Source organism: Nicotiana tabacum, chromosome 22 (assembly GCF_000715075.1).
Source record: "Nicotiana tabacum cultivar K326 chromosome 22, ASM71507v2, whole genome shotgun sequence".
Classification (NCBI taxonomy): Eukaryota; Viridiplantae; Streptophyta; class Magnoliopsida; order Solanales; family Solanaceae; genus Nicotiana; species Nicotiana tabacum.
The window spans coordinates 173,149,963-173,176,621 of NC_134101.1; the positions used below are offsets into that span (position 1 = coordinate 173,149,963).

At 34.6% G+C, this 26,659-nt stretch overlaps 1 protein-coding gene and 1 long non-coding RNA gene across 4 annotated transcripts; one reads left to right on the forward strand and one right to left on the reverse strand.

Moving 5' to 3' along the window:
* Positions 1-6,967: 6,967 nt before the first annotated feature.
* On the forward strand, positions 6,968-8,833 carry LOC107825840 (putative indole-3-pyruvate monooxygenase YUCCA8). Its single transcript, XM_016652753.2, has 3 exons — positions 6,968-7,717; positions 7,808-8,179; positions 8,276-8,833. The coding sequence occupies exons 1-3, from the start codon at positions 7,067-7,069 to the stop codon at positions 8,492-8,494; spliced, it is 1,242 nt and encodes a 413-aa protein (XP_016508239.1). The 5' UTR covers positions 6,968-7,066; the 3' UTR covers positions 8,495-8,833.
* A 5,478-nt stretch (positions 8,834-14,311) lies between these two features.
* LOC107759268 (uncharacterized) lies at positions 14,312-25,219 on the reverse strand. 3 transcript variants are annotated; one of them, XR_012705481.1, is made up of 7 exons: positions 25,029-25,219; positions 24,833-24,906; positions 24,245-24,355; positions 22,137-22,218; positions 21,672-21,787; positions 14,575-15,708; positions 14,312-14,487 (listed from the first exon to the last, which is right to left on the reverse strand). It is a non-coding gene; the product is annotated as an uncharacterized LOC107759268 (long non-coding RNA). The 3 variants fall into 3 exon arrangements; XR_012705479.1 differs by having other exon boundaries at positions 14,312-15,482; positions 15,592-15,708; positions 25,029-25,215; XR_012705480.1 differs by having other exon boundaries at positions 14,312-14,659; positions 15,592-15,708; positions 25,029-25,214.
* Positions 25,220-26,659: the final 1,440 nt, after the last annotated feature.

The window sequence follows — 26,659 nt, forward strand, 5'->3', positions numbered from 1 at the left end:
ATGTGCAAAAGCTCTGCAACCGAACACCTTCAGATGCGAGTAGGACACCTCCTTGTTGGTCCAGACTCTCTCTGGGATTTCAAACGCCAACGGAACTGATGGACTCCTATTGATCAGGTAACAGGCTGTCTGAACTGCTTCACCCCAGAATGACTTAGGCAGTTTAGCCATTCTGAGCATGCTTCTCACCTTCTCCACAATGGTGCGGTTCATCCTCTCGGCTACGCCATTGTGCTGTGGGGTTCCAGGAACTGTCTTTTCATGTCTAATCCCATGACTTGAACAATACTCTTCAAATTCCCTTGAAGTGTACTCACCTCCATTGTCACTTCGGAGACGCTTTAGCTTTCGACCCGTCTCCCTTTCTACTAGAGCATGAAACTTCTGGAAAACTTGAAACACCTGATCTTTGGTTTTCAAAATATAAACCCATAATTTTCGTGAAGCATCATCAATAAAAGTAACAAAATATTTGTTACCGCCCATTGATTCAATTTCCATTGGGCCGCAAACATCAGAATATACTAAATCAAGTATATTCAATTTTCTTTCAGACGATGTCTGAAATGAGACTCTATGCTGCTTACCAAATAAACAGTAGTCACAAGGTTTTACCGTTGTACCTTTGGCATAAGAAATGAGTGATTTCTTGGCAAGAATCTGCAATCCCTTCTCGCTCATATGACCCATTCTTTTGTGCCACAAATCTACAGAAATCTCATCTTGTGCCGCGTTCAATTCACCTTGGCATATTTCTGCATTTGTCCTGTACAACGTGCCACGAGCAACTCCCTTTGCAATCACCAATGATCCCTTAGTGAGTCTCCACTTTTGATTTGCAAAATAGCTCTCGTATCCATCTCGGTCTAAAGCAATTCCCGAGATCAAGTTCATCCGTAAATCAGGTACATGCCGCACATCCTTTAGAACCAATGTGCATCCGACATTTGTCTTGATACAAATGTCACCAATCCCCGCAATCTTTGAGTAACTTGTGTTACCCATTTTCACTGTGCCGAAATCACCTGCTACATATCTGCAAAAAAGATCTCTTACCGGTGTGGCATGGTGAGATGCCGCTGTGTCAACCACCCATTCCGACTCTGAACCTGACAGGTGCATGCATTCCTCTTCCTCATTTATAAAGAGGACAACATTATCATTATTTTGCACCATGGCGGCTGTGTTGTCGTCATTCTTCTGGCCACTGGTTTCACCTTTGCCCTTCCTTGGATTTGGGCAATCTCTTTTGAAGTGACCTGGTTGATTACAGTTGTAGCAATTTCTGACTCTTGATTTGGATCGGTTCTTTGACTTCCCACGAGCTCCGGATCTACCATAGTTGTTCGAACTCCTTTGATAACTCCTGCCTCTACCTTCTGTGATGAGAGCCTGTCCTTGATTTTCAGGCTTCTTTCTCATCTTCTCATTGAGTAGAAGAGCCGATGTGACATCTTTCAACTCAATAGTAGTCTTACCGTGCAGGATGGTTGTTGCCAAGTTATCGTACGAAGATGGCATCGAGTTCAATAGCAAGATGGCTTTATCTTCTTCCTCGATTTTCACTCCGAGGTTGGCAAGCTGTGTGATTAGTCCGTTAAACACATTTAAATGTGACAAAAAATTCGTACCTTCACTCATGTGTAGGGCGTATAACTGCTTCTTCAGGTACAATTTATTTGTCAGCGTTTTGGACATGTATAGGCTTTCCAACCTTGTCCAAATTCCTCGTGCAGTGTCTTCATCAATGATGTTATTTACCACATCATCTGATAAGTGCAACCTAATTGCACTAGCAGCTCTTTCATCCAAGTCAGCCCAATCCTCAGCTTTCATGGTATCAGGCTTTTTGGAATCAACATCTAGAACCTTGTGTAATCCTTGTTGGATGAGCAAATCTCTCATCCTTCTTTGCCATGTTGAGAAACCGTTATCTCCGTTGAATTTTGCTACCTCGTACTTTACTCCGGACATTTTTATTTTTTCACCAAGTATAGTACTACCGACAGTGAATAGTATTTCAGTGAACGAGCAGAACCCGTGCTCTGATACCAGTTGTTGGGAATAAACCCCTTATCAAAATAATATTCACGGTAATAAAGCGGAATAATAATGTAGCACCGAGATACGGTAATTAACAAGAATAAAAGAGTAACAATGACACCAAAATTTTTACGTGGAAAACCCTTCTGAATAAGGGAAAAAACCACGACCCCGAGAGGAGCAACTGATATCACTATAGTAAGGAATTTTACAACTTTGTAGGTCGGAGGTAAATACTCCAAAGACCACTACAACACTCAAAAGAAATAACCCTCTTTTGATATTCCCACCTCACTACAATATCGCTCACTCTCTATTTTCCTCACAGACTATTTTCTTATACCTTGTCTGTGAAACCTTACTCTTTCTTTCTCTCTTTGTTGGTGTGTAGAAATGAGAGTTGAAGCTCTCCTTTTATAGCCAAAGCTTCACCCTCTAAAGCCTACAATATTTGACAATTTACACACACTTTTCACAATTCAACAAAGTTGGCTACCAAACCAAAGAAATTCAACAAGGTTGGCTACCAAACCAAACTAATTCAACAAGGTTGGCTACCAACCAAACCAAGTCAACAAGGTTGGCTACCAAATCAAAGAAAACTCTTATTAGGCACATGCCTAATACTTCTTCAATGAGATGGACATCATCAAAAAGCAGTGAATCTAGGTTAGTAGAATTTGGACTGTAAATCTTTATTACAATCTTTTAACTTTATTAATCACCATTACATAACTTCAGATTCTTAATCCCATGTGCCCCGCATCTAATTGGCCTAAGATATGCAAAGTGTTTTGAACTTATTGACATAAATATTCAAAAATAGAAATAGGATTGAGGCTCTCTATGTTTAGTTTTATTTTTCTTTTATAGGGTTGCTCACTTTTAAATGTTCTTTTACTTTTATGCTTGCGGGGTTGATACATGCCTACTAACTTATGTAGAATTGTGCACAAACAATGTCAATTTATCACCCATGTACAATTTGACTTTTAATTGATCAGTATTTAGAATTGTACTAATAGTTTTAACACTTTTTAATTTCTTGTCTTAAATTAATATTTACTTTAAAAAAATAACACTGTATATCAATTAATATTTACTTTATATATATATAAAATGTTTTTTTTCCCGCAAAACGATATTGCATGTTGAAGACGCCAATTCCCAAAGGAAATGATAAATTGTGTCAGCTCAAGAACCTTGGCAGCTTCTTTTCTCCCTCTTTTGCTCCCGTGTTCATTTCCTTTTTGTCTTCAACATTATTGGATAAATTAAGCTGCTAAATTAACTCGAGAAACCTTAAATTTCATGATGTTAACGGATCGATGATATAAATTTTTATCTTCCCATGAATTGAGAGCGTTCACCTTTAATGTGAGATGTAAATTAAATTAAGCATGTTAGTTTGAGTGCCTGTATGAATTACTACATAATTTGGTTCTTTATCGTGTTCCTTAAACGTGAAGTAAAATGAGCAGTAAAGTAAACACATCAATTTATACGTGAAAAATCACCTGCTTCAAAAGGTGCAAAAATTACGACCTACTCTGTGGGATTTTCAACTTCAACTCCACTAGAACAATGAGCCAAAATGTATCAATTACAAGACTGTAATTCAATACTCTCCAGTAATTCTACTACGACTATTTGATTTACAGGTTACTCTAACTTGTAAAGCAAACACTCACTCCAACTCACTAATTGTTTGTGACACTTTGATTACAACTCAATTTCCTAAAATACATTCAGTAGAGTGACTCAAGAAAAACACAATACTCGTACTCGACTAGAGTGTGCGAAATGTAGTTCTTCAATTGACGTGTAAAATGATATCCTCAGAAGTCCAAATGGATAGTATTTAAACGCCTGGACTCCAAGATCTTCTAGGAGTCCTATGCATATATAGTCAGCTTCTTGTTTGATAGGACTCCTATTGTTCCAAGGACTCTACAAGTTTTGTGACTCTTGTCTCTTACTGATGTATTCGTATTTTCTTGGGCAACAAATCTTATCATGTGTAGCAGTCTTTTTACACCAAACTCGGACCTGAATAAATTTGAGATAAAGTTATTGTCTTGCACACACGTACAATCATCAATCTGTAGAAGCTGGTCCTTTACCCTGAGAAGCTGGTTCATTCTTAGAACAGTTAATCAACTACGTTGAGGATCTGATTTTTCAAACATTGCACCTGAACAAACTTTGTTAATCATCAAAATCTCAATACTTAACAGAGTACTGATATTAAAATCAGTACTGATATTAAAATGTACTCTCTTTTATTGATATAGTAAGCTCGTGAATACTGAAGATGAACAAAAAATGTACTGATATTAAAATCCAGAGCGGCTGAACCTAACTAGCTAAGGTGTCACACAAGTGAATTTGGTAGTTAGCTAAATAATTGTTCTTTTCTCCTTAAAAAAATGAAAACGAAACCTAGTTGCTAAGGCGAGGGTTTCTCATGTAGATGACGAGGAAGTAGAATGGATAATAGGTAAAAAAATATATCACCAAAAGGTATAATGGGATGAATGAGTTCCTTTATTCTAGAATAAATATATCATCAAATTCGAATCTTGAAATAAAAACCCTTTTGATAGGGAGCATTTTTACCTTAAATGAACTTTACACGATCCAAATTTGAATTATTGGAGGCAGTGAAATGATGGTGGGAACCAAAGGGGTCTTAGGCTGGCAGGAATGGGCAATTTGTTTGGGAGAAACAGCCATAGGAGTTAGCATTCAAGTCACAACCCCAGGAGGGTTAGCCCCCTTCTAATCTTATAGTGTGGGCACTCCTTCTAATTGGTCCATTATTTCAGTAACTGAGGTGACGTTAAATCCTGGCCATATCATTTCCACGTGGGCACCCTTGCTTTATCCTAGTCAGCCTCCTATTGCCAGGTAAGCTTCACCTTATAAAGATTTTTGTGTAATCTTCAGTGGGGCTTCTCTCAGGGTCCCCCAGATCATCACACTACATTATTCTCTATTTCTCTATAATTATTTTAATTATTTTCTTAAAAGAAAAGATATATTGAAATTCTAAAAAGATTAGACAATTTATATTCGAATTTGTACACAAAATTATAGGCGTAAACACTCCGGTATTGTTTTTGGGGTAATTGAAGTGAGTAAGTTTTAATCAGTACTACATAATTCAGTCCCATTGGTCAGAACTGAAATATAACAAATACTTGATATGCATCATTAACTGTTACTAGTGAGCCATCATTATATTTTACAAATTTGACGGAACCTAATAATTTTAGCTCAAATCCTTTATTTATATTCGAAAATTAATTTATATATATATATATATATATATATATATATATATATATATATATATATATATATATATATATATATATATATATATATAATAAACGAAAAGAATTATGGTCTAAAACTCACAAACTAAAAATTTTGGCCCGGCTTCTAGCTAATTTTGGTTAAGTTTACAAAGGGGTCCCAATTTATCTGCTTCTACAGCCTGCAAAGCGAACTCTGTACTCACCAAATGTAAATGATAGTCTCAAAGTTATAAATAGAAAAGAAGAGATTCTTGTTGTATCAAAGAACTGCATTTGTAAAATAATTCTGGAAAATATAAAATAACATAAATAGAAATATAAATGAAACAAAAATTAATCCGAGCTTGCTGAATTCATAGCGTTTTCTTAAGGAATTTAATCTCTTCCTAATATCTAAGGTTATGGATTATTTCCTCCCAGTATAGAACGAATTACACACTGGTATAGTGGTACTTCAAACACCAATGTTTCAACGAACACAAAGTTCGGTAGCAAATCATACTTATTATTGCTTTCTTTGAAGTTAAAACAATACAAAAGAAGGAGGAGAAACTCAGAAAATCGTATGGAAATTCTGAGAGAATGGACTTGTATTTATAGCCAAAGCGGGGCTGAAAACTGAAGAGGTGCAACTCTTCAGAATGACTTTTTATGCAAAACGCCCATAGCATAAATGCCATAACATAAATGGCTAATTTATGCAATAATAAACCGGGAATTGAAGAGGTTCAGTTGCATAACCGAAAATTGGAAAACGGATAACGGTTGGATTTCATATTAATATTAATATTAATATTCTGTTATTAAAATAGTTTTTAATAACATTTCTGTTAATATTTACTATTAACAAATGAATTTGCTCCAAAAAATCAATCAATCATTTGACCATATCCGAATCCGAAGCCGAAGCCGAGCCGAGCGAGTGACGGCGCGAGGCTTGCCTTCTTCTCAACTCTTTAAGAGCTAGAAGAAGAGTAATTGCTTATATACCCATTAAAAACCTCTTCCTCTTCCAATATGAGACAATGTCCCTTTGTCAAAGGGGGGTGGGGAACTTAAAATTTCATTTCCCTCCATTCCCATTCACTCTCTTTTAAGTATTTAATATAGCTTAAAAAACCCAACATCATGTACTAAATTGAACCTATATAATGCACAACATCACCAACAATTCTTGAAAATTTTATCTAAATGTTAAACATAAACGTAGAAAGTACGAAAATAAACATGCCATGGTCGGTCCTAAGCATCTTCAACAATCGTCACTTAGTTTATACACTTCAATAAAAATTATACTAACTCTTAAAGCTATAAAAGGAAAAAAAATTACTAATTCAAAATAAAAAAACAAGGGAGTTAAACCTCCACACAACCCCACCCCTCTTCCCAACAAATATAAAAATCAAAGTGTATTATTTTAGTAAGATCCAATAATTTATTGATTAAGTATCATGAAATTTAAAAAAATAGAGGGCAGACTTTAGCTTATGATTTGAGAATGACCCCTCGAAAGGCATTAACTTCCCACCTTCTGTCACATGCACCTTTCATATATCACTGCCCAACACTTCTATATAAAGAGCTTCTCCCCTCTCATTTCTTCAAACAACTTCTATATTCACTTATCTCTCATTACCAAAAACAAAACCAACTTCTCCAATTCAAAAACCGAAAAAAAAAATACACCATTTTCAGCAAAAATGTTTAGTTTCTCAGATAACGATTTCTTTGCTCGTAGATGTGTTTGGGTAAATGGTCCTGTAATTGTTGGTGGAGGTCCATCAGGATTAGCAGTTGGAGCTTGTTTAAAAGAACAAGGAGTTCCTTGTGTTATCTTGGAAAGAACTGATTGTATTGCTTCTTTATGGCAAAAAAGAACTTATGATCGTTTGAAACTTCATCTCCCTAAGAAATTCTGTCAACTCCCAAATTTCCCATTTCCAGAACACTACCCTGAGTACCCTACAAAGAGACAATTCATTGATTATCTTGAATCCTATGCCAAGAAATTTGACCTCAAACCACAGTTCAATGAGTGTGTACAATCTGCTAAGTACGACGAAGCTTGTCGCTTGTGGAGGGTAAAAACTGTTTCAGGAAATGGCTCTGAAGTTGAATATATTTGTCAGTGGCTTGTTGTTGCTACTGGTGAAAATGCTGAAAGAGTTGTGCCTGAAATTGATGGGTTGAAAAATTTCGGAGGTGAAGTAATTCATGCTTGTGAGTACAAGTCTGGTGACAAATTTCGGGGAAAGAAAGTTCTTGTTGTAGGCTGTGGAAATTCTGGCATGGAAGTTTCACTTGATCTCAGTAATCATGATGCTCAACCATCAATGGTTTGCCGTAGCTCGGTAAGTAATTACTACAGAACTATAACTTTTAAATGAGATGGTCACACGTCAGAGTTTAGATTTCTAATATTGTTTTGTTCTGTTATTCAGGTTCATGTTTTGCCAAGAGAGATTTTTGGGAAATCAACATTTGAGCTGGCTATGATATTAATGGCATGGCTACCACTTTGGCTAGTTGACAAAATTCTACTTATTCTAACATGGTTTATTCTTGGAAATATTGAGAGTTATGGACTAAAAAGGCCATCAATTGGACCATTAACACTCAAAAATACACAAGGAAAAACCCCTGTACTTGACATTGGTGCTTTGGAAAAAATCAGATCAGGAAAAGTTAAGGTTGTACCAGGAATTAAAAAGTTCAATTGTGGCACTGTTGAACTTGTTAATGGTGAAACACTTGATGTTGATTCAGTTGTTTTGGCTACTGGCTACTGCAGCAATGTTCCTTACTGGCTACAGGTGAGAAAATGTTCTACACTTATTTAAATAAAAATATTAGAGTATAGCATATATTTGACCAGTTGACTAATATTGTTTTGTTATTTGTTATTACAGGAAAGTGAATTTTTCTCAAAGAATGGATTTCCCAAGGCACAAAATAACTGGAAAGGAAAATCTGGGCTATATGCAGTTGGATTTACAGGGAGAGGGCTGGCTGGTGCTTCTGCTGATGCTATTAGAATTGCTAAAGATATTGGCAAAGTACATCAAGAAGATCTTAAACAAAAGAAGCAAAAAGTTCCAACACACAGACGTTGCATCTCTACCTTTTAAATTCAAGTGAAAAAAATCATTAAAAAAAGAAGAAGAAAAACCCCAGAATTTCCCTTCTTATTTTTTTTCACAGGGGGAAAGAGAAAGATGTAAAATACTTGTGTAAAAAACATTATACTACAAAAGCCAGAAGATAGCCATAGGTTTCAGCCCTCTCCAAAAAGGCCCAAGTTTTGCTACAGTTTGGGTGTTTTGTATCTAAGGATGTAGAGGCGTTTTAGTTCCTCTTTTTTTTTTTTTCCGTAAAAATATTTACCATATGTTTTTATTTGTATTGACATTTCATACATACTTGTACAATCTCTACTGATGATTAATTACAGTGATCTTATTTCTTTACGAGTTTAAGTTCTATGCACTGGCCATGTATAAATTTTATTTACATCATCAAATTAAATTGACTATAACTCTTTGTAATAAAAGGAAACTCGAGAAATAACAAAATAACTTGCTATAAAATTGATTTAATTAGTGCACTAATTATTTATATTGTCAACGTTTATAATTTAAATTATTCTGCTATTCTTAGAAGAATTAACCTAAATAGCTGTTCACCTAATCACTTAAACTAAAAATAGCCAGCAAGTATATAATATATGTATAATATTTGCATAATTATGTATAATCAGTACATAATTTATATAATACCAATTAGAAAAAAATAAACAGCTATTTGTGTAAAAATCCTTTTATTCTTATCATTTTCCTTTACGAGATTCATGTTCTATGATGTTTTCCTTTCGCAGGGTCGGCCTAAGTTTAAGGCAAACGAAAGCCATTGCCTTAGCTCCCCGAAATATTAAGGGCTCAAATTTTAATTACTATGTGTCACGTATATTTTATGTAATTATTATTAGACAGTCGATATATTATCGCCGTACGCTCTCTACCTTCTTCCACTTAATTAATACCATATTTTTATTTTTGACATATTTCTAAACTGTGACATGCGCGCCAAAGTCCTAGAAATTTACTTTGTATCTCATTATTATAGTATAGATATTGCAAAAGAAATTTAAGGATCTTTTAATATGTTTTGGCTTGAGGCCACAAAATCTGTTAAGCCGCCCCGGTCCTTTCGTCACAAATTAAGTGCTGATGTCGACGACACGATTGGGAGATCAAAATGATAAGCCTTTAGATGGAAAGAAAACAGAACACTTCTCAATAATGTTGGGTGCAGTAGTACGGCCTGCAATGAAAATGATGAATGAGAAAATGACTCTTCAATTTGCCATTTTTGTGCATACTTAAAGAGGTAGGGATAAAATTCGAAGTATTACAAAAGGAATGTACTACTTCTCAAGTTCCTTTCAAGTCTCAGTCAGTACAGTTATGAGTTCTGAGTTTTGACAGCAACCACTCGTTATTTCAACACATTTTTTGGGTACTCAATACGTACTTGCATATGAAGAATTAGTTTTGGTAGATTTAGTTAAAAAGTTAATTAAGTTGAGTGTATTGACTTGACAATATATGAATTTTTGCCTCATCAAGCAAAATTGAATTACTACCAATCTACAATAATAAGTGTAGCTCTTTTGTCTGTCATAGCCTTGAAAATGGAGCAAAAATTAGGTACTCATCCGTTATAGTTTATGTTACACATTTTCTAATTAATTTGTTCCAAAAAGAAAAATAAACTTATATATTTGAAAGTAATTTCACTTAGGCTTTTCAATTTACTCATAATGAAAAACTTTTAGAAAATATTACGGGATGTTTAAGGTCACAGATTTCAAAATATTTATTTCTTTCTTAAATACCATCCTGAATCAAATTTTATTTCATAAATTAGAAAAGAGGGAGTACAACCAATAAATTATATAGTGTAAAATTCTTTAGCACTGTCATCGTATACAACTTTTTATTATATTGTAATTGTATACAACTTAGATCCCATTTAAAAGGCCATGACTCAGAACAATTTAAATGAATCTCATAAGGTTTCAAAATTTTATTTAGGGGTCATGTGCTCACTGATACATACCAGTTCTTTCGGATCATCTTATGTCCTAATTAAACAATGTGATGAAATAGTTCAAAAAAAAAAAATAAATAAATAAAAGAGAGTGGAAGAGAAATAATGTAAGCGGTTCCTTCATATGATGACAAATCGAACTTGTTAAGATATGAACAATTGTATTTGTAGCTAGGAATAAAATGAAATGGAATAGTCTAAGGGTGATTAATTGTTAACCAACTTGCCAATGATTAAATGCATTTATAATCAGATGAATAGGATATTGGAACAAAAGATTTGACATATATCTTTGGACTAAGATCATAATTATTATTACATATATATTCCTTTTCATTTGATTCCTTCCAGATGAGTATGCATGAAAGAGTTGCACATCACACATTGCTTTCATTTCTTAATAATGATCTCAATATATATACTAGTCTTTGACTTACTTATAATCATAAGACTAATATATCAACTCTCTGTTTCTAGCACATGGAATGATTCATGCCCTTTTTTGCAGTTATATCTTCGTTGTACACAACATTACCATATGATTAATACTGCTACAAAGAATAAACTGGCCAAGAAAGTATGAAAAGTTTGTTAGTAGTCTCAGCTGGATAGCATAATTTTTTCAATGTACCAAAAAAAGATAACTTATTGCATAACAATCCATTACTAGAACCTTTCCAATGAACATGGTATATATATAACAAGCAAGGTTCTATTTGAAATTATTTTACTGCACGCTAGCTGTTGCTAGAAAAATCCTCCTACTAAGTACACCAGGATGCCAAGTACATATGTGTTTTATAATAATAATAAAATTAAAAGCCCAAGATTATAGTTGTTAAAACTAATGCGTGGCTTAATTAATTTACTAGTCCGTTCCAAAAGCTTCTAAGGAATAACCAGTTAAAGTGTTCCTCCTCACCAAACTGAGAAGGGCTATGTAGGAATGTCAAATAACACCTCCTAACGTAGTTAATTATCAATATATTCATTGATCAATGAATCCCATTTCTGTGGTCCGATCCATCACCTTAATTCCATCAAGTATTACGTTAACATAATATTAGTACGAAAGATCTAAGAAGATCATTCTCTCGCTTAGTTCGATCTATCAGGCTGGAATCGTCAAGCTTTGAGTACGACTCCTAACATAAGACAATAGAATTCAATGTTTTCGCTCTAAACTGTTTTTAGTTGGAATTGACTGATTTCTCATGTCTTAGATCTAGATCTATCCAAAAAGTGTGGACTTACCCTAGCCTCGTGTTTGTAGCATCTAACCCCAGAAATTTCAACCGCATTTTAGTAGTATAGTTTCATTTGTTTTACAAATATAAATGCGTACAAATTGACTTGTCTCTAATTCACAAACGCCAACTTAGAAAAAGCCAAAATTTCGTTCGGTCAAATACAAGCTAACTTTGGGGGAAAAAAATGCAACAACAACAAACCCAATTTATTTTCAAACAGGTGGGGTCTGGGGAGAGTAATCTGTACGCAGACCTTATCCCTACTTAATGCAGGTAGAGAGGCTGTTTCCAATAGCCTCTCAGCTTGGAAAGGGTGAGGAGAAGGAGGAGGAGGAGGAGGAGGAGAAAAGCAAGAAAGGAAGAGAAGAAAAAAGAGGGAGATAAAGAATAAGTAGTACCAAATAATAGCAACGGGGAATACAATACCTGGGGCGAACAAAATAAAGATTTAAGAATAGGACTATTGGTGAGCAACTAAGAAACCACCTACTAACTTTCTACTCTAATTTTTGACCTCCACACCCTCATATCAAGGGTCATGTTCTTAGTGAGCTGAAGCAGTGTCATGTCCTGCCTAATTACCTTTCCCCAGTGCTTTTAGGCTTACCTCGACCTCTTCTCAAACTCGCCATGGCCACTCTCACACCTCCTAACGGGAGCATCAATGCTTCTCCTCTCAACATGTCCAAACCATCTCAGCCTCAACTCCTGCATCTTGTCCTCCACGGTTCCCACTCTGTCCCGGATAGCTTCATTCTTAATCTCATCTCTCCTAGTACACCCACACATCTATCTCAACATTCTTATCTCTGCTACTTTTATCTTCTGCATGTGGGAGCTTTTGACTGACCAACACTCAGCCCCATAGAGCATAGTCGGCCGAACCACCATTCTATAAAGCTTACCTTTAAGTCTTGGCGGCATATTCTTATCACCTAAAAAACCCGGAAGCGAGCCTCCATTTCATTCATCCCGCTCCGATGCGATGTGCGACATCTTCGTCAATCTCCTCGTTACCTTGGATAAGGGAAAAAAATGCAAGCTAACATAATAAATACAGAAAAAGAATAATATAAAGATCATATATAGACTTTAATTTAACACTGTTGTTTCAGTTCAATTTCAAATAGCACTAGAGACTGAGAACAAATCACATGCTTCTTCTTAATGTTTTGATGGCCCATAGATGTTTTTTAGTGTTTACTACAAGCACGTTCTCAAAATTGAGACCCCAAAATCTCTCACTGCTACTTTACAGCTGCAAAGAGGCGTCCTTATATATTTGGTTTTGTTCTGTTTCTTACTGAGATTAATGTTTGCTTCTTCTTTGTTTGTTCAGTTCAGACATCCCTTACCAACATTGACAGATTACCACATGGGTAGGTCCGAATCTCACTTCCCTCAATCCTTATAGGTGTTAAAAAATAATCACAAAAGTGAAAACGAGATTGAGAAGGCTTGAGGCGAAGAACAACGACTTTATTTAAAGAAGTTATTGTCCGTATACAGAATTGGAAAAAACACACACAATCTTCTTCAAGATATAATAAGCCACTATTTAATACTTGCCGATTTTTCTAACTTACTTTGTAGAGATTCTCCTGTAAAATTCAAATAAAATAGATTTTATGTTGTAGAAATAAAAAATAAAAACATTAATTTAATATGCGGCCCTGCCCATGTGTCTGTTTATTCAAATTTTAAAATTCAGAATAAAACTGATTTTCTGTTATAGAAATAAAAAATAAAAATATTAATCTAATTTCCGGTCCGGCCCGGCCCAAGTTCAAGTACTCTCTCTGTTCACTTTTGATTGTCCATTATACTAAAAATATATTTTTATTTTTATTTAACCACTATACTAAGTCAATAAAAATACAATATTTTTTTTGTTACACATATTATTAACTACTACTCATTCCTCAATTTTTTTGAAAATACTATGTCCTAAGTTTAAACTTTGATGTTTAAACTCTAGGACGTCGTGTCCTAAAGTTTAAAAATTGTGTCCAGGAGTTTGAATCTCGGCTCCTGAGTTTTAAATTAATAGTTCAAATTAGCAGCTCAAAAGTCCAGGACACTTAGTCCTGAATTTTCAAATTCAGGATACTTAGTCTGGAAGTTTGGATAAATTGACTAATTTTTAAATACATTTTAAATCGTGAACATATTTTAAACAACAGACTTAAAAGTGGCTATTGATGCACTTGGTCCATTTGTTGGACTTGAAGAACATCAACCTATTATCCTTCCACTGCACACCAGCCCGTTATTTTTACATCATTAATGCAAACTTAAACTCTTTCGACATATGCATACTGTGCATGCCAACAACATTTCGAGACATTCTTCACTTTGGTGATTAATGAAAATACATTTAGTTTTAAAAAAAAAACATTTCGAGACATAATTTTGTGAATCAGTAGTAATGGTCCACCTTGGAAAGCTCACGCTTATGATACACACTAGTTGGAGGCAGCCCGACTTTATTAGTGTTTGATTTAATGTATAAAACTTTCCTTCGCTGAACGTGAACAAATTTGAACAAATACCACACAATCTGATTCAAAATGTTGCAAAAGTAAGAACACAATTGATTAACTTTAAAGTTGCATCAAAAGTCAAATAGGAATGAAGCACATCAAAAAGATAGTGTGCAAGTATCTAAATCAATATGCAATTCTACAAGCTGTATTACATCCCGGATAGTTTGTGTGCTCTTAGGAAGCAGAATGTTTTTGCTTGATATCCGAGACAACAAGCTGATATGAGAAATGCAAAAGTAGAATAAGTCTTAGCACATATCCGTAATACAAATCATCCGAATTGGCGGAAATAGAAGGTAGCACCTGTGCATAATAAAAACCATCAGGTAATATTCTGATATATTTTCTGTATGTTCCAGCACAATCTCTTTATTTTTTTATTTTCTTCCTGTTGGGCAAGAAGACAACAAAGAGATTAAACTTTTATTTGGTAGCATAAGTGTACAATAACTAATTTGTTGACAGCAAAATAAACAACTCAAAAGAAAGAGCAATAGAAAGAAAACATTTATCAAAAGAAACTCCATTTTAACGATGCCTTTCCATTTATAAGATTCTAATAATTGAATACACTTTGCATATGAATAGTTATAAGATACAGCAACAAATTCTTGCTAGGACCTTTCACTTGCAAAGATCCTTAATTGAGAACCACTTTAAACATGAGAGAACATTCAATCATCATCTAAATGATTCTTAAAGGCAGATTTTCAGCCAGTGTAAATATGTAACTTAGCCCCAAGTGAAAAATAGGATCTGAAATGGTGAAGATGTTAGCTCTTTCATTGAATTTCAGCTTTTCTCGGGAAATAATATAACCTAACTATGGAAAAATTCATCTTTGGATCATATAATAAGATATGGCAAAGAAAGATGTACCACACCAGCACGAATAGGTATTTTAGATGGACAGTTGTACAATTAGTTCAGTCGTCATGTGACAAGCTGTTGGTAAGTTCCCAATTATAGAACCATAAATCCAATGACAATCCAATTATATAATTATCACCGACATTTAAAAAGTGTAGAGAATGATGTACAATTAGTTCAATCATAATGTGACATGCTGTTATTATATAGAACCATAAATTCAATGACAATCCAGTTATATAATTATCATCGGCATTTAAAAAGCGCAAATAATATCGCAAAGCACAACGACAATGGGCATAGTCAGGGGAATCATGGACAATGATGAGATCTTCATTCCCCTGCCACAGAAATACGTCAGCAACTAATATAATTAGTTTAAGTTTGTATCATAATTGGCTCTTTTTTATGCTTCATATGGACAAATAAGCTGAAACATTCGGTTCTTACTTGACAATATTCACTGATTGTGTCGACAGCAATGATGCCAAGGTCTAAATCACCTTATACCAACTTCCGAACAATGTCTTTTGGCCGTTGAAACAAAATCTGAACCAGATTGGATATCTGTAACCCACAAAGAAAAAGAAGGCGTGTAATTAAAGTAGACCATGTGTTCTCCTAAATAATAGGCTCTAGATTCCAAAGAGATGATCCAAAAAAATGCAATGCTTAAATGAGACATTTCAATCGGTGTGAAAATGTTAAATATCGATACTACAGTCCTCCATAATATCAAATTTACTGTGAAGTACAACAGCCAAGATAATGTAAGATAGTTTGTTATTGGCAAGTTGGAAGTGAGATTCTTCCCACATCGGAAGAAAGAAGTTCCGTGCCTGTTATGTGAAACACCCCGGGACCGACCTTACTCGTACCGTGCCTGTTAGCCTCGGAACTGATCATTATAAAATAGCACATAATAGGCACGAGATTGACTCAACATGCACGAGATTGACTCAATAGGCACGAGACTGACTCAACAGGCACGAGATTGACTCAATAGGCACGAGACTGACTCAACAGGCACGAAATTGACTCAACAGGCACGAGATCCTAAAGTTAATTATTTTTAACAGAAAAATCAAATTTATTTGAATTTTAAATTCAAAATTCGAATAAATAGTCGTGTCTGTTTGTGAAACAAGACATCTTTTCTGAAAGGGTCTGTTGGTTGCCTATAAATACACAAGAATTCCAACGAAATGGTATAGAAAATCACAAGTGTTATTGCAGGCTTTGTTGTATCCTGAAGAGAATCATTTTGTATTTTCCCTAAATTAGTATACAGGCGATAACTCTTTAAGGACAGTCGATTTTCACGCCTCAAAGCCAATTTTGTTTATTATTTTCTAACAATCTTAAAGAGTTATTCTGCTATGGAGAAATTGATGTCTGTTGTTGAGAATCCGAAGGAGTTCATCAAACTTGATCGCTTTGATGGAACGAACTTTACCCGTTGGAGAGACAAGATGATATTCTTGTTGTCCGCTCTCAATATCTACTATGTTCTTGATTCTGCCTTGCCTCCGATGCCTGAGCCCACATCAGAAGATTCTGACGTAGTCAAGGAAGAAAGGAAGAAACGAGAACATGATGAATTGTTGTGTCGCGGCCATATTCTGAATACTTTGACAGATCGACTCTATGATCTTTACTGCAATCTGAAGTCGCCAAGAGAGATTTGGACTGCTCTACAAATTGCATACCAGAATGAAAAATGAGGTATTGACAAATTCCTGGCTCTGCAGTACTTTGAATTTAAAATATTTGATACTAGGACTATAATGGATCAGATTCATGAACTGCAAATCTTAGTATCAAAACTAAGTGATCTTGAAGTTAAAATTCCTGATGCACTTCAAATAGGTGCTATTCTTTCGAAATTGCCTTCCTCTTGGAATGACTATAGAAAGAAAATCCTACATTCTATGGATAAAATGACTGTGGAACAATTTCGTACTCACATTCAAATTGAAAGTGAGACTCGTGCTCGTGATGCTATTAGTCAGCCTTCGAGTTTCGCAGTCAATTTTGTCAGTCAGAATGATTCAGGAAGTGGGAACAAACATCTGAAAGTTTCCAAAAAGTCTTCTTTTAAAAAGAGAAAGAACTTTAGTTGTCATCATTGTGGAAAGAAAGGTCATATGATTCGGGACTGCAGATATAGAAAGGCAGGAATAAATTTCAATGCAGGCAATACCGAAAAGTCTGGAAAGATTAAAAAATCTGGAAATTCTGAAAAGGCAAACGTAGTGGAAAATTCTGCCCAAGGACTGGTTGCCATAGTTTCCGCAATGCAAATTGGTATGGTCATAGAGTTGAATGTGGCTACCGCTGCTACAAATACTCAAGACTGGTGGCTAGATTCGGGTGCTACTATTCATGTCTGTTATGACAAGAAGATGTTCAAGACATATGCAGAAGTGCAGGATTCTGAACAAGTCTTGATGGAAAACCATGTTGCGACAGATGTTGCTGGAAAAGGAAGTATTGAGATTAACTTCACATCTGGCCAGAAGTTGACGTTACTGAATGTGTATCATGTTCCTGATATGAAGAAAAACTTAATGTCCGCTGCTTTGCTGTCAAAGAACTTCAAGATAGTTATTGAGTCTGATCATGTAATAGTGTCTAAGAATGGAGTTTTTGTTGGAAAAGGCTATAACTGTAACGACATGTTCAAATTGAGTATTAATGAAATAAATTATGTTTCTGCTTACATCGTTGAGTCTGATTCTTGTTTATGTCATGCTAGACTAGGACATTTAAATTTTGGCTCCTTGAATTATATGTCTAAAACTGGTTATATCTCATGGAAAACTCAACATATAAAATGTGAAATTTGCATACAAGCAAAGATGACTAAGAACCCATTTCGTAAAGTTGAAAGATCCACAGAACTATTAGATTTAATACATTCAGACTTGTGTGAATTAAATGGAGAATTAACTAGAGGAGACAAAAGATATTTTATTACTTTTATAGACGACTTCTCTAGATTTACATATGTTTACCTACTTAGAACTAAGGACGAAGCTTTTCAAAAGTTTAAAGAATACTAGTCTGTTGTGGAAAATCAAAGGAGTAGGAAAATTAAAATTATTCGAAGTGATAGAGGCGGAGAATATTTTCCTAACGAATTTAATAAGTTCTGTGAAGAGCATGGCCTAATACATCAAATGAGTGCCCCTTATACTCCTCAACAAAATGGGTTAGCGGAAAGAAAAAATAGAACTTTGGTGGATATGGTTAATGCTATGTTACTTAATGCACATCTGCCACATAATTTATGGGGTGAAGCACTACTAACTGCATGTTATATTTTAAATAGAGTACCTTCAAAAAGTATGCATATTTCGCCTTATGAGCTTTGGAATGGTAGAAAACCAAATTTAAATTATTTTAAAGTGTGGGGGTGTATATCCTATTATAGAGTACCTGACTATCAAAGAACAAAATTGGGCCATAGAGGAATTAAAAGTGTTTTTGTAGGATATGCACAACACTCCAAAGCTTATAGACTGCTAGATCTAGAATCTAATGTCACTATAGAATCTATACATGTTGAATTTATTGAAAATAGATTTATGAATGACAATGTTGATGAAATGACTGAAATAAATGGAAAACGTATTGATGCTAATAAATTGTCGCTTTCTGAAATTATTAAAACTAAGGAAAGAAGTGATGATATGCAGATAGAACCAAGGAAAAGCCAAAGAATAAGAAAAGAAAAACATTTTGGTTCTGATTTTATTTCTTCACAATCTATAGTATTTCTTGTTGAAGGAGATAGGACAAACGTTTGTAATCAAATTCGAATTGTATTAAATGTTGAAGAAGACCCAAAGACGTTTCAAGAAGCAATGTCTTCTAGAGACGCAGCTTTTTGGAAAGAGGCCATTAATGATGAAATAGACTCAATTATATCCAACAACACTTGGGTTTTGGTTGATCTTCCTCTTGGATCAAAACCTATAGGTTGTAAGTGGGTCTTTAGGAGAAAGTACAATACAGATGGTTCTGTCCAAACCTTCAAAGCAAGATTAGTTGCAAAAGGTTTCACTCAAAAGGAAGGCATAGACTATTTTGATACATATGCTCATGTTGCAAGAATAACATCCATTAGAGTCATTTTATCCTTGGCCTCTATCTATGATCTTTACGTACATCAAATGGATGTTAAAACATCCTTTTTAAATGGGAACCTTAGTGAAGAAATATATATGCAACAACCTGAAGGTTTTATTCTTCCGGGAAACGAGAAGAAAGTTTGTAAATTGATAAAGTCTCTTTATGGTCTTAAACAAGCGCCTAAACAGTGGCATGAAAGATTTGATAGTGTAATACTATCAACCGGATTCGTACATAATAATGCAGACAAGTGCATTTACTCTAAATTTACAAAAGAATATGGAGTAATAATTTGTTTATATGTCGATGACATGCTGATTTTTGGTACGAATCTACAAGGAATTATCGAGACCAAGAAGTATCTAACCTCAGTTTTTAAAATGAAGGATTTAAATGAAGTTGATACTATTTTGGGAATCAAGGTCAAAAGAGATAACAAGCAAGTGACTTTGTCACAAGCACATTATATAGATAAAATCCTTACTAAATTCAGTCATTTAGGAATAAAGGGGTATAATACTCCTTATGATTCTAGTGTTAAGCTAACTGCAAATACTGGAAGAGCAGTAGCACAGTTGGAGTATGCAAGTGCGATAGGTAGTATGATGTATGCAATGCATTGCACTAGACCCGATATTGCATTTGCTATTTGTAAACTTTCAAGGTTTACCAGTAATCCAGGTAATGATCATTGGAAAGCAATAAGTAGAGTACTTGGATATTTAAAATATACAAAGCACTTAGGCATTTGCTATAATGGTTTTCCTAATGTATTAGAGGGATATTCTGATGCAAGTTGGATTACAAGTGTTAATGATAATAAATCCACATCAGGATGGATATTTACTCTAGGCGGTGGAGCCATTAGTTGGGCATCCAAGAAACAAACATGTATTTCCCATTCTACTATGGAATCTGAATTTATTGCATTAGCAGCTGCTGGAAAAGAAGCAGAATGGCTGAGGAATATGTTACTTGATATAAAGTTGTGGCCACAACCCATGCCAGCCATTTCCATATTCTGTGATAGTGAGACTACAATGTGTGTTGCTCACAATAAAATATATAATGGGAAATCGATACATATAAGCTTGAGACATGCTTATATAAGAGAATTAATTACAAATGGAGCTATAGCTATAATATATGTGAGATCAAATAAGAATTTGGCTGATCCACTTTCGAAGCCATTAGGTAGAGATGTAGTACAACAAACTTGTGGAGGGATGGGGCTGAGACCCTTAAATTAAATACAAGGAATAAGGAACCCCACTTTGAGTTAGTATACACTCTAACAATATAAGTTCAATGGGTAATAACAAGTTACTTGTATTGTTTAAGCACTGATCTCCTCTTTAGGAGCCCTAATTCTATTGTACTACTTACTGTTATATGAGGAGTTAAGGAGTTGTTAAATGCTTGTTATAACAGGGGCATAAAGACAAACTCCAAAGTGCATACTGTTACATGAAGAGGTTGATTAATCTTAATGGAATTATTAATGTCTGGAGTAACAGGGACATAGTAACTAATTCCACCTATATGAATATTGAAGTGGTGCCGCTTCTAGCAAGATTTAAAGGGTTGATCTTGTAAATATTCATGAATTCAGGATGAGCACATGGTCGTAAACGTGCTAAAGCGAATACTGGATTTTCTAAGCTACTAGATAACGCTGTGTGTGTGGTACTTTCGGTTTTGGCACAAGGATTTGTGGTTCAAATCTTAAGATACCATTAACTTCGTCAAAACTTTAATATACTTACACTAAAGGAAAGTTCAAATCTGTAAAAGATACTTTCAATTATTCACAAGTGTTATGAAGTGAAATAATAAACTAGTGGGGGATTGTAAGATAGTTTGTTATTGGCAAGTTGGAAGTGGGATTCTTCCCACATCGGAAGAAAGAAGTTTCGTGCTTGTTATGTGAAACACCCCGGGACCGACCTTACTCGTACCGTGCCTGTTAGCCTCGGAACTGATCATTATGAAATAGCACATAACAGGCACGAGATTGACTCAACAGGCACGAGATTGACTCAACAGGCACGAAATTGACTCAACAGGCACGAGATCCTAAAGTTAATTATTTTTTAACAGAAAAATCAAATTTATTTGAATTTTAAATTCAAAATTGGAATAAATAGTCGTGTCTGTTTGTGAAACAAAACATCTTTTCTGAAAGGGTCTGTTGGTTGCCTATAAATACACAAGAATTCCAACGTAATGGTATAGAAAATCACAAGTGTTATTGCAAGCTTTGTTGTATCTTGAAGAGAATCATTTTGTATTTTCCCTAAATTAGTATACAGGCGATAACTCTTTAAGGACAGTCAATTTTCACGCATCAAAGCCAATTTTGTTTATTATTTTCTAACAGATAATACACATACCTTGCTTTAGAGAATTACAGGTAGCGACAATGTTACCACCAGCAGAAGCGTGATGTCACTACCCTTCAAAGTTGAAGAATAACTCAGTTATTACTCAATAGGTTGATAGATGTAACCTGAATTTAAAATAGTCCAGAAGGACACTATTAGGAAAAGTCTTAAAAGAAATTTTAAACAGTGATTTACTCTAGAAAATACTTTCAATGCCATAAAAGCAATATCAGGATCCTTTTTTCAATTTTGTGCAGCTTCGGCAACTTATTTACTTAAATACAACATTGTGATGAAGAGTTTATTGGTAAAATCAAAGCAACCAATTTAACGTAAAATCATGATTTTCATTGGTGGAAATGCAGTTCATACTCTATATAGAAAATGGAAGTTTTTATGAGGAATCTTAATTAGAACTGATCATAAATGTTTCTCTAAAAAAGCATAGTCTATCCCAGTTTTTTAGAAGCTTACTTGTGGGTAAAAATCCCAAGAAGCATTGGCTTGAGGCAACAACATCCGCTCTCCTCCAAAATAAAGTTACTGCTTCAAAAGACTAAAACATAGAAAATGATGCTTTAAGGAAACTAAACTTTTCTTTGTCAATATGAACTTATATATGGAACATTAAATAGTCCAATAAACACTTACTACAATCTGAGAGTATTGTCTGATTCATCAATTAGCAAATGATAAATCTTTAAACTATGTTATCTCATCTAGATAAAACGGAAAGAAAACGAAGAAACAGACATAGTCAAGGGAAATAGTCTGTCATCAAGACAGAAGGCAAGATGGCGAGGTCCAAGAGAGAAATAAAATGACTCAACGTTAGAATATTCAAAGCTTAACTTCTTATAGAAATTAGTTATCTACATGGCAGAAATTTTGAACATTGAATATGTGAGCACATGGAATGACTATCTTTCTAACTCATACAATCAAATGTGCGCTTAAACATGTTGTATGTTGATTCATAAGTTTATCCTTGTAATCTCATTGTTTTAGTGTAGAATAGAAAGAGGAGCACAAGGACGAAGGAAGCTTCTAAATACTGATTTGTAACTTTTATAAAAAAAAAATAGTCAAATTACTAAACATATTAAAGCTTTTATACCACAGAGACAAATAAAAATTACTTTCAAATTTCAAATACTTTTAAGTTGATGAGAGGACAATACATATGCTACGGGGGTGGGACAAATTACAAAAATTCAAAACTATAGGAGACATGAAAATATTAAGACGCTAGATTATGACATTTTTGTTACCTTTTGTATGAAAACCCAACTATTGCAGAAAAAGTTCAAAAATCAAAGCAGTTTTAAGACTGAAACTAATAACTTCAGTTCAAATTTATTCCCAGAAAGCTTCTCCAACATACAGCTTCAGTGTTCAAACAAAAGTTAAACTGAGGTATGGAAAAGGCTCAGATTTTCTCTGATTAATCAAAGAGCAGAGTTAAAACTGCCATGGCTGCACCATTGGTTGCCTCGTGAGAAGGGAAATAAGAAACTTAATTCTTTCTCATTCTCCTTCACAACCTTCCAAGTGCCAAGCAAGGAATTAACCCAAAAAAATATTGCAGTTTGCCTAACAATAATCTTCACACCTTGGAAATTTTGGATTCTCAAGATCCGAAAAGGGCATAAATATTTGAGCATGAATACATAATACTTCTCTCTTCATCGATCAACCCCTCTTACAAACACACATTCAAAACTTCTAAGTAAAAACTCCATTGAACGAACACACAAATTTTCAGTAATTTGTACTAATAATTTTGCTTATATGCAATTCTCCCAACTTTCAACGATTCTTTTCTTTTTTCCTTTGTGACAATCAATTTCACAAAAAAAAAAAACCAACACAATCTTAAATCTAAATAACACATAATAATAAAAGTTGGGGGAAACAAAGATTTTTTTTTGGAAAAAGTCAGTTAAAATTGTACATGCAACTGACCCAGAGAGGGAAGAGCTTTCTCCTACAACAAAGTATGGAACTTGCAAACCTGAATAGCAAAGGAGGGCAGAGCAACTGATATGGTTTTTTCAAATGTCAAACTACCAAGCCTTAATTGTAGGCAATTTGCAAAATTTTACGGTATCTTTGAACTACTTGAAAATCTTAAAACTATCCTCCTGCATTTAAAGCAATGTTAAACTCTACTTTTAGAAAATCTAAAGAAATCTCTGTTTTCTCGATTAATAAATAGAATTATGTAAAAATGAAGTATCTCCACAACTCCATGAAATATGAAAAAGAAATACAATAGTTTTACCTACCTAGGTTAATCTAGAGTAGAGTGTATCAGTATAAGCGAAACACAAATTGACTTATAAAAAAATTTCCCAGGTAAAGAAGCATTCAGAGCAGCTAATTACAATCTTGAGTATCAAAAAGCCCAGGTCTCCTAACGGGGAATCTGAAATAACAATTGTGGACTTCACTCTAAAAATGATGAGTCAGGCATATCATCTCTGTGGGTGCATAGGTCGCTTCAATGATAATTATTATTATTATTATTATTATTCATAATCACTCTATGAAAAAGGAAAAAACAGAGATTGAAACTCAACCTGGTAAAGCAATCATACTAGACGTATATTGGCGGTAACAACAGATCAGCCCGTCCTCCTTCTCTCCGTGCTCGTTTCCCAATTCAGAATTGCATCTTTACACAGATTAATCTGCAGAAAAAATAACGTAAATTAAGAGATCCAATCTTTGAACGAATATTGAAACAACAAAAATTTGATAGGACTGTTTAATCCTAAAGTGATTAGTTGGCATCAAAAACACATAGTAAATGTGGAAATCAGGAATATTTACTGATATGTATATAAAAATTCTAGCAACAATTATGCAAAACAGCAGAAAACGAACATTTACCAACCAAAATTTAGATTAGCAGTAGAAGAAGTGCAATAAAGAAAGAAAATTGCACAACGATGGATAAAGTATCTGCATATGCCAACAAGAGAATTCACAGAGAGAAATTGAGAAATAAAGGGAAAATAAAGAGGTATATAGGTGAATAGATGATGGAGTAGAGTAAGGCAGATGAAACAATGAAAAGGCTGTGCAGGTCATGGCGCTTACTCAGCAAATTTTAGGCTACGTGTATAGCGTACAAAAAAAGCAGAATGGGAAAGAGCAAGAAATACCATTCAGATCGATCACATTCACCTGTGATGTCAGAAGTAGCAACAAACTCCGCAAACTTGAAATATAAAGAAATCTGTACATGAAGCAGAAAAGAACAAATAAAGAGAAACCCAAACTGAGGAAAGAATTTTCACAGAATAGCGTGGATAGATAAACAAATAAAGAATCTTATGAAGAAAGAGGAAGACATATGACCATCAGATATAGAAGAGAAACAGTCAGAGCAATCAGTAGAAGAACAAAAGAGAATTGTTCATTTTGTGACACGAATACCAATTCTTCCACCACGTGAACGCAATCTCATCCATATTCAAAGAGCTCCAGCTAAACTCCGTCAAAAGCAAAGATGGCATTCGCAACCAAAAGATTGTAAGTCATGAGTTGTACCCTGCGTAAAACAGAGGATTCAGTGATTATTGAAATAAGGAATAAAAAAATATTAATTTCACTTAGTGTCACACCTCCTTTTTGCGCGCCCGGCCCCAAAGGGTTAGATGCGCGGGTGGAGTTTTTCCAATTTAAGTGACAATATTCGAAATGGGATTATTTATTTAATTCAGAGTCGCCACTTGGGAAAGGTTTGGCTTTTGGTGTCCCAAGTCACCGGTTTATCTTGAATCCCAAATCGAGGAAATTTTCGACTTTTCCAAATGAAGTCTGCGAACCAGAAATTCTAAGTAAGGAATTCTGTTGACCCGAGGGAAGGTGTTAGGCACCCTCGAATCCCGTGGTTCTAGCACGGTCGCTTAAATTGTTATAATGGCTAAATATCTGATTTAAATACATGTTATGACTTACGTGCTTTTATTAAACTTAAAACCGCTTTTATCATTATCACTTATTTTTATAGAATTGCAACGTCGTGAAAATGCATCTCGAACCACGTCACAATCAATGCGCCCGTGATCGTCAACACATTTTGACTTCGTTGAGATTTGGATTTGGGTCACATCAATGTGCACCCAAATTTAAGAATATGATTTAATTAAGCCGCGCCAAAAGAGTCTAACGCGTTATTATTTTTTGGGAAGGCCATGAGATCCACTAAACGGCCTAGCCTGAATTCTAAATATTTATTATGATTATTTATTGAGGGCCCCGCAATTTGCATTCTATTTGGCGAGGCTCGTCTCATTATTTTAGAAGGGTATCCTACAGTGACTACATTTCTACTACGTTTGTCTCTAAAAAAAAAGATGATACCGAACTTACTTGTTTGAACAAATACAGACTGGATCTTTATTATGTTTGCCGAACCTAAATTTGTTTGATTACCTGATTGATTGTTTATGAGGTGAAAGTTACCTCATGCTTTGTCTTCATCGAGTGAATACGCTTATTAATTTGCTAAGTGAGATTACAGGCAAACTAACAACATATACTGAGTTATATTTAACGACCTCCAAGTTTTATTTTTTAAACTCTAACCCATTTGAACTTGATAAACGAAATTGGCTGTTTATTAGGAAAATTACTACTAATTGAACTCAAAACGCCTATTAGTTTTCCTCAACAGTCATCGCGTTATTTCGAAACAAGGAATCTATACCGAGATCCGATATCGAACCTATATCGGAATAAATAATCTGACAGGAGAGCTGGCATTCATAGCCAGACTCTTAATGTGGCTGCATGAGAGTTGGTTTGGGATACATTTATCCCGGACCTAGTACCATAGATTTGTCAATTCAGTGGTCTGGACAAAATACATACAGGTGCTTGCCATGACTCTATGTTATACTGCCATAACTAAATTAAACAGAATGTTATACTGAACTGAACGTATACTAAATCAAACATACTGTCTATGTCATACTGTCATTACT